Genomic DNA, 18,347 nt, shown 5'->3' on the forward strand with positions numbered 1-18,347 from the left:
TATGTGGAGCACTCCGCCACCTTTAGGCAAACAGAGCAGATTTTCGTTTCGTTCGGTGGCCGCATCAAAGGGCTAGCCATCTCGAAACAGACCCTGTCCAGATGGATAGTGGACGCTATCGCGTCAGCTTATGCATCCAAAGGCCTGAACTGCCCTTTGGGGGTTAGGGCCCACTCGACTAGAGGTATGGCCTCGTCATGGGCATGGTCAAGTGGGGTCTCCATCCATGACATTTGAATGGCAGCACGCTGGGCCTCGCTGTCTACATTTGTAAGGTTTTATAACCTGGAAGCAGAGTCCTGCAGAGTCCGATTTTGTAAATCCGCACCCGCCCATACCCGCAGTGCTTCAAACCGCATCCGACCCGTTTTCCGACAGCAGCACTAATTAAAATCCGCACCCGACCCGACCCGCTTAAAACAGAACCGATACCCGACCCGCACCCGAAATAAAATCAGTTTAGCCAATCACATTATAGACACAATTATAAAAATGTTTATTGCCAGGTCATACTTAAGTTATTACACGACAATTAACACAAGGACAACTTCAGCCGAAGCTGTCAAAAGGCAAAAGAACATGGCTAACGTTACCACAAAACTGATCAGCCTTAACATTTTACCAATCGAACAGACGCGGCTACAACACTATATGCCACGCAATTTCGTCTAGCCTACATCAGACAAGTTTGGGTTCAAACACGCCCTGCACACCACACATACTTAACAGTGTTAAATTTGAAAAATACTGTTCGATAGAACTGCTTTGTTACCACAGTATCTGCGTGCTTCCTCGGCGATGAAGTTCCACATTTGCGGCTATCCAACACGAAAATGCATGCAGAAAATAAGCCTTTCACAATACTTTCTTCAGATAAATCCAAATTTCTCCCACATAGTGGATTTGATTTTTTATGACGTATTGTCGACAACTTTACAATCTCCACTAGTTATTCTTTTCTTCAACTCCTCAGCATCCATCTCAATGACTGCAAGCAGATCACGCGCGTGGTTATGATGCATTTTTAAAAGTGAAAGTAGACTAGGTAACGTTATAGATTCCTGGGAGGGCGTGGCGCGTCGGCACAAATAAACTGATGTGGATTTTAAATTATTTTATCAACTTGAAATACAGGCATATTTCTGTAGATGTGTTCCTAAAAAATGCATATATTTTTACGTTTGCATGTGATTGTTTTAAACCCGTGTTTAGACCCGTGTTTCCCCCGTGTCCGACCCGACCCGCACCCGTATCCGACACGGTTGGATATTTTTCACCCGTTTGAGCAAAATTTGCGGGTACCCGAACCCGTGCAGGACTCTACCTGGAAGTACCTGCCTTACAGGCCAGACTGCTCTCAGTCTGATGATGCTATATTAACATTGTCTACCCAACTCAGTTTGATTAGACTGTTGATATGCTGCAGGTCCTGTGGCCTATGCAGTTTAAGGTGGTCATACTGCCTTAACTGTATAGATATATGTATATGCACCTATCTCATAACACTGAGTCGTCCCGCCCTATTATGCCGTTGCGATTACTTCACTTTACATGAGCCCCGGGCTACTGCCCTTGGGACATAAGTGTTGAAACTCAGCACGCACGGCGCTTTACATAGGGTTCCCGTAGCATAAGCTAAACTTACGCAACACGAGAGTACTCTCGTAAGAGAACGACACTCGGTTACTAACGTAACCTCGGTTCTCTCTAGAGAGGGAACGAGTGTTGCGTAGCCTGCCGTGCTTGTGCTGCACTTGGTTTCGCTTCTAGTCGACTGAAATCACTTGTGCAACCTGTGCGAGGGGGTTTTATAGGCTAGCCACACCCCTTTTTGGCGGGCCATGACGACAGTGTGGGAAGGCTTCCCATTGGCGCTGGAGTCATGCCAAGACGCACTGATAGGTTGCAGCAGTTGCCGCAGAGCAGCCAATAGGCGCGCGAGCTGTCTCGCCTATGTCTGCCTGCTGCAGCAAATTTTTTTTGCGTTTTACATTCTAAAAATTAAAGGATAATTTTTTGCTTCAGTATTCTCGAGAAAAGGAGTTTTCCCGTAGCGTAAGCTAAACTTACGCAACACTCGTTCCCTCTCTAGAGAGAACCGAGGTTACGTTAGTAACCGAGTGTCGTTTTACTGTATTGGGGGGGGGGGGGTCCGGGGAGGAATAATTTATAATTTTCTTCATTGTAGTTGATTATAACATCGTAATATGCATCATACACCCACTATATTGCTAAATCGACCCGATTTTTCATATCAACAGAAAAATATGCCAACAACATATGAAAAATATGGTCTGATGCCAACAAGAAAACAATTAAAAAATGCAAATATTGGCCAATGTCAATATAAAATCACTGATAGTACAGATCCCTAGTTTTACATGATATAAAGGGCACTGACCAGAGGAAGCACTAAAGACAGACAACACACATCTAGAGATGCTGACAGATGTCTGACGCAGCAACTTTTGGAGGCTCTTGACATAAGCGACAGTGACATGGCTCTTGAGAGCGACGGAGAGACATTGTACAGGAGGCGGTCTGTCACATTACAGAAAGTGCCAAACATGCAAAACCTCATGGGAAACGAGGCTGCACACTAGAGACTGTGTTTGTATTCGGAATATCTAGAATTTTCAGTCACGCAAGTTTGCATGATATTGACAGCATCAGAATTTAAAAAAGAACATCACTTTAATCTGAACTAAATGACTGATGAAAGTTGTTGACAGTTACTCAAATAAGAACCACAGCTATGGGAATTCTTATGTTCTCAGATGTCATACCACTCCAAATTAATATATTCAAGGAGACATACAGTGAGGAAAATAAGTATTTGAACACCCTTCTATTTTGCAAGTTCTCCCACTTGGAAATCATGGAGGGGTCTGAAATTGTCATCGTAGGTGCATGTCCACTGTGAGAGACATAATCTAAAAAAAAAAATCCAGAAATCACAATATATGATTTTTTAACTATTTATTTGTATGATACAGCTGCAAATAAGTATTTGAACACCTGTCTATCAGCTAGAATTCTGACCCTCAAAGACCTGTTAGTCTGCCTTTAAAATGTCCACCTCCACTCCATTTATTATCCTAAATTAGATGCACCTGTTTGATGTCGTTAGCTGCATAAAGACACCTGTCCACTCCATACAATCAGTAAGAATCCAACTACTAACATGGCCAAGACCAAAGAGCTGTCCAAAGACACTAGAGACAAAATTGTACACCTCCACAAGGCTGGAAAGGGCTACGGGGAAATTGCCAAGCAGCTTGGTGAAAAAAGGTCCACTGTTGGAGCAATCATTAGAAAATGGAAGAAGCTAAACATGACTGTCAATCTCCCTCGGACTGGGGCTCCATGCAAGATCTCACCTCGTGGGGTCTCAATGATCCTAAGAAAGGTGAGAAATCAGCCCAGAACTACACGGGAGGAGCTGGTCAATGACCTGAAAAGAGCTGGGACCACCTTTTCCAAGGTTACTGTTGGTAATACACTAAGACGTCATGGTTTGAAATCATGCATGGCACGGAAGGTTCCCCTGCTTAAACCAGCACATGTCAAGGCCCGTCTTAAGTTTGCCAATGACCATTTGGATGATCCAGAGGAGTCATGGGAGAAAGTCATGTGGTCAGATGAGACCAAAATAGAACTTTTTGGTCATAATTCCACTAAACGTGTTTGGAGGAAGAAGAATGATGAGTACCATCCCAAGAACACCATCCGTACTGTGAAGCATGGGGGTGGTAGCATCATGCTTTGGGGGTGTTTTTCTGCACATGGGACAGGGCGACTGCACTGTATTAAGGAGAGGATGACCGGGGCCATGTATTGCGAGATTTTGGGGAACAACCTCCTTCCCTCAGTTAGAGCATTGAAGTTGGGTCGAGGCTGGGTCTTCCAACATGACAAGGACCCGAAGCACACAGCCAGGATAACCAAGGAGTGGCTCTGTAAGAAGCATATCAAGGTTCTGGCGTGACCTTGCCAGTCTCCAGACCTAAACCCAATAGAGAATCTTTGGAGGGAGCTCAAACTCCGTGTTTCTCAGTGACAGCCCAGAAACCTGACTGATCTAGAGAAGATCTGTGTGGAGGAGTGGGCCAAAATCCCTCCTGCAGTGTGTGCAAACCTGGTGAAAAACTACAGGAAACGCTTGACCTCTGTAATTGCAAACAAAGGCTACTGTACCAAATATTAACATTGATTTTCTCTGGTGTTCAAATACTTATTTGCAGCTGTAGCATACAAATAAATAGTTAAAAAAATCATACATTGTGATTTCTGGATTTTTTTTTTTAGATTAAGTCTCTCACAGTGGACATGCACCTACGATGACAATTTCAGACCCCTCCATGATTTCTAAGTGGGAGAACTTGCAAAATAGCAGGGTGTTCAAATACTTATTTTCCTCACTGTATATGACGTAAAAAATTAATTTCCTTGATCTTTTAAAATAAAAAAACTAGACACAATAGATAATACTCTACGTTCAAAACGCAAAGCTCCATTCCCAGTCCAGTCAGACTTGGTTTCCAACTAAGCTGCAAAAACGAAACATTCAGAAATGTTCATGGTATTGGTGTCAGAAACACTAGATCGTTGACATATGTATTTCAACATATATTAAGTACTCTGCAAATTATTTTGCCCTAATAAATGATCCAGTTACACAAGTTAATAGAATTTAAATACAGAAGATTTGCCTGTTTTTCATAAACCGGTTTGCTACATTTTGGTTTTTACAAACATTTTGTTTTGATTTGTTAAATTTTTGTTCGATTTTTATAAACATTTGCTACATTTGTGTTTTATTTATGTATTTTTTTTTTTTTTTTTTTACTGATGTTTTGTTTGGTTAAATTTTTTGTTTGTTCTTGCAAATGTTTGTTTGTAAGAGCATATGTTTATGCTACAGGAAACTTGAAAAACAAGTGTATTTCTGGGGAAGAATGCTACAAAAGTGTTGAATACAATTTTATTATTTTTTTACAAACACTTGCTTTGATTTATTGTATTTTTGTTAGATTTTTAGAAATGTTTTTTGTTTTTACAGATGGTTTGTTTTGTTTAGTTGCATTTTTTGTTTGTTCTTACAAATGTTTGTTTTGTTACACTTGTTTGTTTTAGAACACAATTGTTTATATGACGGTTTATGCTACAAGATACCATGGCATTGTTGGCATCAATGGTTCCATAAAAAACCTTTAACATCCATAGAATCTTTCCATTGCATAAAAGGTTCTTTATAGTGGAAAAGGGTTATTTTTATTATTAAAATGTTCTTCACACTGAGAACAAAAATAGTTATATTAAGAACTATTCACTGAAAGGCATCCAGGTACTGACCAGGCTCAACCCTGCTTAGCTTCAGTGGGCAACCAGTCTTGGGCTACACCGTGATATGACAAAACGTCACTGGTCTGTGTGACCTTCTGTTACCTGTTCAAGGAGGTCCTCCACCTTCCTCTGCCAGCTCTCCCTGGCTGCCATCATCTCCAGATCTCTCTGCTGGGAAAGTTGTGTCAGGGCCACCTGTCTCTCTGCCTGATGTTCGGCTGTAAGCTCTTCCCGAAGACCCTTCAGCTCATCCCTGAAACCAAAAAGAGAAAGAGAGGGTGCAACTGAAACAGATTCAAGAATGCATTACTTAAACAGCATGGAAGCGACTCTGAAAGTGAGATGTTAAATGTTAATAAGAACCCCACAGATGTCTCAGTAACCTTCAGCTCACTGTATATTGTGTGCTGCTCTGCGATTCGATGTTAACCTCTTACTCTTGTAATTAGCATATTTTAATCCAAATGCATGGCTGTGTAAGAGGATTTGTCACAGGCTTTGATGCCGGACAGACTGCTCCTATTTTAGATTTGATTTGCCGTGTGAACTCTCTAAAAACCAAACACTGTGTACAGTCACAGTTTATTCAATTTAACGCACTGTGCTCAGAAAAATCTCGCTCTGTTTTTAGCTCCATCTTGTCTACAGTAATGCATGACTCATATGTTTTGTGCGGCACCTTAAAGCATCGGTCCACTTGAGATCCAGCTCCTCTGTGATTTTGTCCATTTTCTGTTTCTCCTCTGTTTTGATAGTGATGACCCTGGCTTCATGTTGCTGTTTCTGGGTTTCTATCTCCTCCTGTGAGTGGATAATGATTCATCATGGAAAAAAGCAAAGAGAGAAAGCAGTTTCCAGTAGAGCTGATTATACAAATGGCATCTTTAGACTCTTCCTGCACTTCGCAGGCTTTAGTGCAAAACAAAAGCGGCTGTCTTAAAAATTGAATGAGGCTTAATTTTTCTTTTAAGATCCCCGCCACGCTCTATTATCCGTCTCCTATTGCAGTGATTGCCACACCGAATTCCCGCTTCTCCCTCTAAACAGCGAGATGCGTCAGTGGTTTTCACACTTCTAAAAGCGTGAAAAACGTGAAAATTTTATATCAACATCTCTAAACGCTTCTATTTTTCTATCTAACGAGAACCTGACTCAAAGCACACGTAATTCATAATAAATGGAGTAAAAGAAAGTGGAGCGCTTTACTTGTAGATCCGTGAGCATATTGCTTGTCTCTCTCACTCTTGCCCTAGTGGCATCCAGCTCGATGAGAAGCTTTTCCTGGCTGTCTTTAAGACAGGAGATGTGGCTCTCAGCAGAATCCAGATTTTCTTCACTGTCCTTCACAAGATCCTTTAAATGGGACACCTGAGAGAAGACACAAATACAATCAAATGCATGTATAAAATCAAAATATATGGGTCATTCTTACTATGTAGTACATTCTCTTACATACATGACTTACGGTTAAACTAACAATTTTTAAAGATGGAAATTATATAACAGTATATCATTTTTGTCACAATACTGAAATAAACTGAACATGGGGTAAAAAAAATAAAAAACTGATTTAAACTGACTTTATTTAATAAATGAATTATTATTTAAATATTACAAAATACATTATTCTTCAGGAAGTGAAATCTTTTTTTGGTAGAAAAACAAGCATTAGCAATTAATTTGGTGGTGTTTTGGCTTTTCTCTATAAACTCTAACGCATTCCATCCTGCCTGATGGACCAACGGCAACAACGAGCAATTAAATACATTTTAAGATGGTTTTAGGCTGAAATATCATAAATACAGTCACTAGTGACAATTTAATGGTTTTTCACTTTCGACCAATAAGTGGCGCTGACCAAACTGATGTGGTGTGGTCAGAGTGAGGTGACAATAACAAATGCAAAGTTTGGTGCCTATATTAGGACATTAAAAGTTAAAATACATTAGCATACAAAAGTTTTTTTTTTTAAAGAAGTCTCTTATGCTCATCATGGCAGCATTTATTGATTTAATCAAAAGTACAGTAAAATAATATTGTAAAATATTATTATAATTTAAACAACTTTAATATTATAAACAATTTTAAAATGAAATTTTGTAAGTCTTCTGTAAGTCACTTTTGGATAAAAGCATCTACTAAGTATATACATGTAAATGTAATTTACTTCTTTTGATGCAAAGCTGAATTTTTAGCAGTCTTCAGTGTCGTGCCGACATACCGAGTTTCGTAATGATACACCAATGCATTTGTAAAATATAGCCATTTATGTCAGAATAGTGTGTTGTAATTAGTGGCAATTTCATTTTTTTTTATTATAGCACCACCAAGTGGCGCAGTTCCACCGCTTTTTTAATGTGTCCTCAGAGTGAGCCTATACATATGTGTGTCAAATTTGGTGAAAATATCTTATTTACTTAGTTTTGGAGTTATAGAAATTTATATGTATGAGCACATAAAAAATTACCTCTGGGAGAAGAGATATCTAATCTCATCTAATCTTTATTTGGATTTTTTTTTGCCACTTACAATAAAAGTTTTGACATTTGGGAATTAGTGTATTGCCAGCGACCTATGTTTCCAAATTTCCTACAGTGGTTTCATCTCAATCGGACTAACGGTTTCGAAGATATTCACAAAAGTTTTTAAACGCTAAATCACAATGCTGCACAAACCATAAGGCGAAACCTAACATGTTTGGTATCATTGGACTCGGCAAGGATTCAGGAATCTAAGGAGATGACTCCTGTGAAAATATGTCAACCAAATCCAAAGTTATAAGAATATGAATATTTGATTTTACCACTAGGTGGCGCTTGTTAGAAACTTCTCAGGTTCCTTCAGGGCATTGTGCCGATGACCCATACTGGGTTTCATAAGGATACGCTAATGCGTATTACAAAATTCAAAATGGCCGACGCCCAAAATGGCCAATATGGGAAAATTGGATATCATTCGACTCGGCATGCCGCCCAGAATCTATCAAGACCCCTTTTATGATTTTCAGAAGTTATAAGCAAAAATAGATATTTTTTGTATCTCCGGATGAGTAGGTGGCGCTGCGCCGACTGAATTGCCTTAGGTAATTTTTTTAGGTAATATGTAATGTAATTTTGTTACATTTAGATATGAAATGTAATCTTGTCAAAACGGATTTCATAAAATTGGTACTGAAAATTTTTGAACGATACCCAGCCCTAATTCACGTAAACACAGTCAGTTATGTTTTAGGTGAACGTAAACAGTTGAGAAAGAAAACGCATGTGTACAATGGGTCCGTGCGTCAGGTCTCAAAGTGACAGCAGCCAGATATACCTGCTGCCAAATTATGACATAATATTAAAAATCTTATTAGACTGATATTGGAAGCAGATGATATCAATATCGGTGTAAAATATAATAATAATTATTAAGCAGCTACTTGGGATAAAACATGAAATAAAATATTTTTTATCATTTATTTAATTTAATTGTATTACCTATATTTCTACTGGAAATGCAGCTGATCAACCATATAAACCAGTTTGGACCAGGAAAAAAGAAAAGAAAAACTAAGTCTAGCTACCATGAGATGTGTTTTGAACCAGAAAAGTTAATCTAAACAAAAAATGTAAACCATTGTTAATATAAACCTCTTGGTTGGCCATGTTGAGCTTAGTAGTGAGTTCCTCTCGTATGGTCTCCAGTTGCTGTTGCAGGTGGTTTCTCTGCTCTTCCAATGACAGACGGCGGATATCAAACTGTTGTCTCATCTCCTGGGAGAGTAAAAATGAAAAGAAAACATTCAAAAAAGCCATAGCAGAGCACTGAAATGAGAGGTGAATCCAGACAGGAGGACAATCTGCTGAAGACAGATGGAGTCTTTTTTCAATTGAATTACACAGGAGCTGTAAAAGAGCTTTGTTGAGCACGGAGACATTTTCAAAAAATAAATTGCCGTGATTGTCATGAGATGACAAGAAGATTAGTCTCAATATTTGTCATGATTGAGAGCTATTTGTATGAAGCATCACAAAAACAGTGGGCAAAATATCACTATCTCATTGTCATCATTGCACTGAGAAACGGCTGTTTGCATAATCAACACCACTCAACGAGGAGCAGAAAATGCAATTTGGCATTGCTCTCAGGGTTTTAATAGATGGTTTGGGAACAGTGATAATCCACCAGTCTTGTTTAGTAGGACTGAATATTCATATTTTTCATTTGTTTTGCATTAAGTCATTGCAGTTTATTTTTTATTAAACAGAACACAGAGAATAACAAAAAGCAAAAGAGAACACAAGGGAGGGAATATCTAAAGTGAAACCGCTAATAAAGCAAACACGTAAAGCTCATAATAGATCTGAATTCATATAAACAAACGCACAAGCTTAAGCACTACACGCATAGTAAAATATGTATGTTCTTACACTGAGCAGCTGGTTCTTCTCTCTCTCAGCGGCATTGCGAGCACTTTCCTGCTGGACTCTGTGTTTCTCCTTGAGGTCTTCTAAGGATTCTGCCTGGCTGTCTTTCAGACAGGCCGTTTCCTCCTCGTATTTGTCCCTGATTTGTGCCAGCTCCATCTCATAGCTCTGCTTTTCCTCACGAAGCGTCTGCCAAAATAGCACAGTTTCATTTACACTCTGTCAAGTCTCGATATCTTGTGTTGAATACCTGATAATTGTTCCCAGTTGGCAGTGACTGAGTTCAAAATGCTAGCAACAGTTTGTATACGTGATATTTGGTTTGTATGCTTATATAGATCCAGTCCCGGGGATGTTACCAAACACTCAAGATTAGGGGAGACTAAATGTAAAAATCGAATAATCTTGATCAAGCAATAATTTAATATTGGAGGGAATGTGTCATATTGCATCAATGTAGCCTATATTAGGACATTAAAAGTTAAAATACATTAGCATACAAAAGTTTTTTTTTTTTTTAAAGAAGTCTCTTATGCTCATCACGGCAGCATTTATTGATTTAATCAAAAGTACAGTAAAATAATATTGTAAAATATTATTATAATTTAAACAACTTTAATATTATAAACAATTTTAAAATGAAATTTTGTAAGTCTTCTGTAAGTCACTTTGGATAAAAGCATCTACTCAGTATATACATGTAAATGTAATTTACTTCTTTTGATGCAAAGCTGAATTTTTAGCAGTCTTCAGTGTCGTGATCCTTCAGAAATCATTCTAATATGCTGATTTGGTGCTTAAGAAGCATTTCTTATTATTATCAATGATGAAAACAGTTGTGCTGCTTAATATTTTTGAGGAAACTGTGATTTTTTCAGGATTCTTTGACAAATAGATCAGCATTTATTTGAAATATAAACCTTTTGTAATATAATAAATTCCTTTAATGTCACTTTTGATCATTTGAATGCCTCCTCGCAGAATAAAAGTATTAATTTCTTTCAAAATCAAATCTTACTGACCCCAAACTTTTGAACGGTAGTGTAATTACTGCAACATTTCTGCAAGTAATTGCTTCCAAATAGCTTTTCAGTCCTGTCTCCCTTCTGCCAATATAAAGAAAAAGGAAAAGGTGAAGAATAACTTGCCTTCTCCAGATTGAGGATCTTCTGATGCTGTTGTTCTTCCAGTGTTTGAATCTGTTTCTGAAGCCTCTCTCTCTCCTCCTCCAGCTGTAGGATCTTCTCCTTCAGCCGGTTCTGCTCGGAGCCAAGGTCCCTGATAGTGGCCTCGTGGCTCATTTGGGTTGCTTGAAGAGATCCTATCTGACCTGTTAATGAAACACATGAGGTGTTTTGTTAGATTCATTCTTCCTTATGACATATTATTTGTGGATATGAAGGAGACAATCGCAAATACAAAAACCGAGCACAGCAGCATTCAAGTGAAAATTCAAAGCTAAACCAATCCCTGCCAAGCTATCACAAAACTGTAACCTCTCTAAAAAAAAAACAACCTCACATTGCAGCTTGAGTGATTCACAGTCATATGCTGAAGAAAAATGTAATTTGGTCATGACATTATTCTCACTGGCTTTGTGAAGGATTTCATTGGCCTGCAGCTGAACTCGATCTCTGCTTCCATCCAGCTCATATTCTGTATCTTTCAGCTGCATCACCCAAATCTCTCCATCCTGTATGGCCTCTTCCAGCTGCTTGTGTAACTCCTGTCAAAGAAAAATAAACTCAAATGACTTTTTTGAGATGTATTATTATTAGCTTTTATAAAGCACATCTCAATGTTGTTTGTTTCTTTTCATTTTAAAATAAGCACCCAATACATTTGAAAGAGTATTGCCACTTTTGGCCCTTTTAACACTCATGCTTTATGTCATTTGGCCACGAACAATGTACAGTATACTCTACATAAATGCATATATGCATCATGGGAGAATTCTGTCATTTTTCTGAACCATGACAAACTATTTAATTTCCACCACATCTCAAATTATGTATTGTTTTTAATAGCATTGTGTAATGCAAATGTAAACATTTTGGAATACAGCCGCGTCTTTTGTCCTAATTTTATAGCTAGCATTTTATATATTCCAAATAAACACAACTAAATATTATTTTCACACTTTTGCAAAGTTACATTTGGGAAATAATGCACAATATTTTAATTGTCTTTAGCTCATGCATCACATTACCCTACTATGTCTGATTTTTATCTTGTCATTTTTTCTTCTTGGTAGACTTTTGATATAATTTTATTAGGGTCAAAATGATGGTATGTGAAAATAATGTAAATTAAAAATATATACTACCATTTGCCAAAACTTTGGGGTCAGTAAGATTTTTAAAAAGAAATTAATACTTTTATTCAGCAAGGATGCATTACATTAATCAAAAGGTACAGTAAAAAAAACAAAACTATTTAAAATATTTATCTGTCTATTTATCCAACAAAAATCCTGAAAAAAGTATCACGTTTCCAAAAAATGATAAAAAATACGAATTATATCTTAAAATGTGTTCAAATAAAAAAAGTTATTTTCAATTGTAATATTTTTGTTATCGTTTTTATTATCGTTTGTTATTGACTGCATTTATTTGTTATTGTTGAATATTATTGTTTTTACTATATTTTTGATCAACTAAATCCACCATTGAATGGTTTATGAATGGTGTACATTGAATTGTTTATTTCATTTCTTGTTTAGATTATAGTTTTAAAAAATATGTCATATTTGTGATAGATTTAGAGATTTAATAGATTTAAATTTGGGGTTTGGAAAAAGGGTAAAACAATCAAATCTACAATAATATGTAATCAAATTAAATCACGAAGACACTGTAAGACATTTCCAAGACTATTCAAATATGACTTTAATACAACACAAATAAAAAAAATTCTAACAGTTTTAATAACACCATACAAGTTGAAGTTGCACCCTTGAAGAAGCACCCTTCAATGAATCTCCGTTTACTGAAAATGCTCAAATCATTACCTTAATTGTGACTTCTGCATTGTTAAGAGACGCCTGCAGTCTGTTGGTCTTGTCCCTGCTCTCTCGCGCCTCATCCTGAGCTCTGTGTAGTTCGGCCCGGAGTTTACACAGGGTCCTCTGAAGCGCCGCCTCCTGCGCCTGAAACTCCTTCCTCAGTTCCACCTCCGTCCTCCTCCAGGCCAGCAGGTTCTCTGTGGTGAGCTGCTGCGTTCTCCTCATGGCCTCCAGCTCGCGTTCATAGAACCCTTGAGCCTTGCTCAGCTTGGCCTCGTACTCCTCCACCATTCGAACCTTGTCCTGCGTCAGCTCCTCCACACGCTCCATGAGCGACTCCAGCTCTGTACGGTGCAGGTCGGCCAGTTTCTCCTGTTCTAGGCTTGAGGATGCACTCTGGTTCTCCTGGCTCTCCAGAAGCTCCTGGACTTCTTGTCGGTGAGCTGACTTGAGCTCCTCCAATGCCCGCCGTTTTTCCTGCTCAAACTGGGCTTGCACCTGGCTGAAGGAGCGCAGCTTCTCTTCGAACTCGTGCCGCATCTCCTCCACTTCACGGGACATGGAGACCACGCGTTGCGTGTGCTGGGCCTCCGTGCAAAGCTGCGTGTCCTCCATGCGCTGACGGTACATCTCGAACTCTGCCAGCGCTTGGCGCTTCATGTGTTCGTGCAGCTCCACGGATTCCTCCAGGGACTGTAGGCGCCGTTTCAGGTCGGCCTCGTCCCCGATCTTGCTCTTGTAGTGAAAGATCTTCTCTCGAGTCTCCGTCAGGATGTGCTGCACCTCCTCATCGTGGGCCTCCTTCAGAGACTGGATGGCATCTTCATGCTCGTCGTTTTTCGTGTTGAGGGCGTAAATGACCTATGAGAAACATGAAGGATGAAGAATCAGTTTTTATGCAGCTGCAGAAAATCCATACCCATTTCTGGAGAGTCTTATATCTCCCTCTTAAAATCTGTCATTAGCTGTACCCTTAAAATCTGTGATTATGTGATCGCTCTTCATATTTGCTGAAAAAAGCAGCTTCAGTAAGAAATTTAAAGGAGAAGTTCACTTTTAAAATGAAAATTCTGTCATCATATACTCACCCTCATGTTGTTTCAAAGCTGTATGAATTTCTTTCTTCTGCTGAACAGAAAGGAAGATATTTAGAAGAATATCAGTAACCAGACAGCTTTTGGGTCCCATTGACTTCCATAGTAGGAAAAAAATATACTATGGAAGTCAATGGGACCCAAAAACTGTCTGGTTACTGATATTCTTCTAAATATCTTCCTTTCTGTTCAGCAGAAGAAAGAAATTCATACAGCTTTGAAACAACATGAGGGTGAGTATATGATGACAGAATTTTCATTTTAAAAGTGAACTTCTCCTTTAAGTTTATTTTAAATGGAATATTCCACATATGAGTTCATTATTAAACTTATTTGGGACACAAAAGAAGATATAAAAAATATCTGTGTTTTTTGTCCATACGATAAAAGTTCATGGTGTCCAGTGTTGTTTTGGACCCCACTGACTTCCATTGTATGAACAAAAAGTGTTGAAACATTCATCAAAATACAGGTTTGGAACAGCATGAGGGTGAGTAAATAATGACAGAATTTTAAATTTAGGGTGAATTTTTGGTGAAAACTTGAACTGAATTGAGCTGTATGATTCCTCTATCGTCTTCTGAGCTGCTTTAACCCTTAAATGCATACCTCGAGTCTTTAGTGACCCGGGACATCATTCACTACCCTTCTCCTCATTCATTTAGATCAAGTTAGACATCAACCTTCTTAGAATTCCTCAATCAATTCATTATTCATTAAAAATAATAAAATTATAAAAGAATGCCTGTTTTCCCATTAATTTTTTGAAAAAACTGTATAGGGTTGCTAATGACCCGAGGTGTGTAACAGTGTCTGTAAATATATTTTTTCTGCACAACAATAATTGATTCTTTGATGACTGGCAATGTCTGATACACAATGAAGTGATTTCACTCATAGTTACTGCAGGCAGAAAACAAAAGAATAGGAAATATCATCAGCAAAAACTGAAATGGCTCAGTGATTTACTGCAGAACAAGTGTTGAAGCAATCATATATTAGTGTCACTGTCACTTGATGGTGGATCTGGTGAAAAAGCTGCCAGCGATCAAAATACTGATTGAAAATGATAGTTTTGAGAATATGTTTGAGATGGCGAATATGAGCCAGATGCTGAACGTATTGGGAAATGAGCTCTGACGGAGACAGTGATGATGGTATAAAACATCTGCTCAAACTGAACTCTTCCAAGCTCCAAAAGGTAACAAAATATGCTTTATTTTATTCTTCTGTTAATGTTACTCTAATATCAGGAGAGTTTTATATCATCGCGACAGGCAGAGATCCATCCATGTTATATATGGATCCGGGTCGCTAAGACCCGAATATATGATTGGCAAAACATTCATGCATTTAAGGGTTATAGCTGAATCAAGTTTGTTTCATAATTGATGAATTTTGCAACATTGACACTATTACTGAAGCGACACACCGAAGCAGTTTGTTTATATCTATAGATCCAACATGGCCTCAGATGCGAAGTTACCTTTCGATGCAGCCTTAGATAGTGTTCTGTTTAGAACGCAAGTTTATTGCGTCTTCTTCCTCGTCGAATTTCTGTCGCTCTACATACGTCATCTGGTATAATTGAAACGATTGGCTATGAGCTACGTACAGGCGCATTTGATAGACATTCGTATCGCCCAATAAACGGCTCTGGGCATTCGTAAACCACGCCTCAAATACGAGAAAATGAACATGTGGTTCCCAGACCACGTCTCAATGAGAAGAGGTCTGACGTTAGCCAGGCTAGAAATGAATTGAATCAATATTAAACTGACTTAAGGTGAATAATGACACTATTGTGTCATGCGCTGCTTTATTGCAGAATTTCAATTCGTCTCATATTTGATAAAGTTTGCATCATTGAATCTGTTATATTCCTATACAAATTGTGCGTCACTGTCACTAAATCAGACATAAGAAGATTGCAACAAACAGAGGAAAACTGCACTCCAATCAGGACATAAATTCATATTTATGCTGTTTCAATGCACTACAGTATATCTAATTTGCACATTCCTGTACAAATATTTAAATTATTATTTTTTAGACAAGAGGTTTTTGTTATGTACAGTACCTTCTTGCATGCATAATATTTTCAGAGTCCTCAGAGCTCCTAAACCAAATCACATTCCTTGTATTTCTATAAAACTCTTTCTGATTTAGACCAAACTCTTAATTAATAAACAAGAGTCTGTTTTCCTTTTGGGTGCCAACAGTTTTTCCAGCCAAGCATTTCATAATCATGACTCTTTTTCCATGTGCTTAAAGAGTTGCACATCAAAGCAAGCCGTCTTCACTTGCTGCTCGCTCGCTGCTGTTCTCCTTTTCATCTTTAATTGATTCCTTTGTCGCATCCATGTTATTAACATACTGTAAGGACTCCCTATTCTGCACAACTGTGGTAATGCAAAGTAGCCCTACCTAGTCTAATTAGTCAGTGTATTAATACATTTCCTGTCAGTTTAAAACACATGAAACTAGATTTTCCTAAGCTCTTGATTTAGTTTTCTTAAAAATACCTCATGGATTAGATCATGTGCATTTAAAATGGTCGGAGCCTGAAAAAAAAGGGGAAAAAAGAACCAGAGGGCATTTCAATAGCTCGAAAACATACCTAACATTTAATCATCATGTTTATACTGCATGAATTAAGAGAAACGTATGATATAAACATGCAATTTCAACTCCATAACATGCTCCAAAAGTCCTTATATTACTTCTATGGGATCTCATAAATAAATGCAATTTTCACAAGCTAACCTTATCTTATTAGTGAGTATAGCATAGTAAACAGTATATGTTTTTGCTGTGTTCACAAACAACATCACTAGAATGAAGAGTCACATTTCTGTGAAATGCATGCCTACTTTGTGGTAAAATCTTGTATCTGCATGCCTACTGGGTTTTGTTTACATCGAAAGAATAAATGAAAATCATCTGAAAGGGAAAATAAGAGGTTAATTTTGTTGTTTTCACGCATTCATCATTGGGGTCTGGGACCCAAAACAAAAACAGTGAATGGAAAACACTTAATGTCTTGAATTTAAAGCAAAGATTGCTCTCGTGTTGAGCATGAAGAATGAAATGAAATCAGAAGTAAAAATGAATAAGGCACGTGCAGTATTGATAAGCTAGAGTGATTATGTAAAATACGTTGTTTTTATAGAAATTAAACCGATTAAATAGAGCTTGCGAATCTTATCTGGGATTATAAACAGATTTTTGCAGGAGGGAAAAAAACACTGCGGTTAAAAAATTGCAATATGTAGGGCATCATGTCTATGGGGGATAAGGATTAAACATCATGCAGAATACAGTGTATTCATGTTAAAGTTGAGGCACCAATCAAAATTCAGACGATTTCCCTCAAATATAAGCAATGCGATCATACCAACCTTAGTGAGTTGTGCTATTTTTTTACTCATCTTCAGGTGCAGATCTTGAGAGTAGTCCATGGTCAGGGCAGATTCGTAGAGTAAATGGCTGGATGTGGAGGATGGACTGGTGCCTGATCCAGAAGCAGCAGCAGCGGCGGGAGGATTGATACTGTACGGCGGCTGCCAGCCCGTCCCAGTCGCCATCTTCACCCACTGTCACGATCAAAAATCCTGATCCTGCGCCATCAGTATACCTGTCATCCATATGAATTCATGTAAACCCATCATCCTGTTTCCGTTTCGATCACCGTTTGCAGATTGAAAGTACTGTTCACCTGACTCACTTGTCACTACACAATCTATGTTCTTGGGGTAATGAGCGATTCATAACAGACGCGGTTATCATTGGTCTACATCAGCCAGCCAGCCAGCCATCAATGGCGGGAAACGCATGACACTGAACTGAGGGCTACAATGTAACATTCGAGCATCATCATCACATACACGCACACGCTGATGCAGAGCGAGGAGAGAGAGTTGTAAATTACGTCAGAGCAGTACGGTTTCCTCACACACACACACACACACACTGCTTTTCTGCTGCAGATACGTGATATAAATACAAAAGGGCCTATGAATTATCTACAAAACAAGTAATAGCACGAACTAAGGCATACCAACAACTTAGTGTTAATTTGCTCATTTTGCATGTAGTAGTTGTGTGTACGTAATATAATATAATATAATATATAATATAATATAATATTCTGGTATATTATATATGGAGTATATTCTCTTTACTGTAATTTCTTTATTTTATATAACTAATTGTATGTATTCATAGGCAATATTATTATATAATCCAATATCCATCTATCATATTACATTACATTGCATTATATTGTATTGACTACTAAGTATATTCTCATGATTATCATTTGTATTTAATTTTTTTAAAATAATTAGTTGTTACACTTTTTAATTATGTGATTTATTATGCATTTGATCTACTGTATGTATACATACACACATTTTAAATATTTTATATAATGTAATTAATATAATATAATAGTGTAGGCTATGGAGATATTCTCTTTATTGTATTTTTTTT

The 18,347-nt window shown here is 37.9% G+C and overlaps 1 protein-coding gene across 3 annotated transcripts in view; it reads right to left on the reverse strand.

The window, feature by feature from the left end:
• Nucleotides 1–17,782, reverse strand: part of fam184aa (family with sequence similarity 184 member Aa) — a 54,257-nt gene extending 36,475 nt beyond the window's left edge. For 2 of the 3 annotated variants that reach the window (XM_079852439.1, XM_079852438.1), the window contains exons 1-9: nucleotides 17,255–17,528; nucleotides 12,766–13,620; nucleotides 11,346–11,481; nucleotides 10,904–11,085; nucleotides 9,759–9,944; nucleotides 8,979–9,101; nucleotides 6,553–6,714; nucleotides 6,026–6,147; nucleotides 5,449–5,599 (exon numbers count right to left, since the gene is read on the reverse strand). In XM_079852439.1, coding sequence (XP_079708565.1) covers nucleotides 5,449–5,599; nucleotides 6,026–6,147; nucleotides 6,553–6,714; nucleotides 8,979–9,101; nucleotides 9,759–9,944; nucleotides 10,904–11,085; nucleotides 11,346–11,481; nucleotides 12,766–13,620; nucleotides 17,255–17,440 — 2,103 coding nt within the window. In that variant the 5' untranslated portion in view covers nucleotides 17,441–17,528. Of the gene's footprint in view, nucleotides 1–5,448; nucleotides 5,600–6,025; nucleotides 6,148–6,552; nucleotides 6,715–8,978; nucleotides 9,102–9,758; nucleotides 9,945–10,903; nucleotides 11,086–11,345; nucleotides 11,482–12,765; nucleotides 13,621–17,254 lie in introns of all 3 variants that reach the window. The other variant, XM_079852440.1, reaches the window with a different exon arrangement.
• Nucleotides 17,783–18,347: the final 565 nt, after the last annotated feature.

Source organism: Squalius cephalus (genome assembly GCF_949319135.1).
Source record: "Squalius cephalus genome assembly, chromosome: 20".
NCBI lineage: Eukaryota > Metazoa > Chordata > Actinopteri > Cypriniformes > Leuciscidae > Squalius > Squalius cephalus.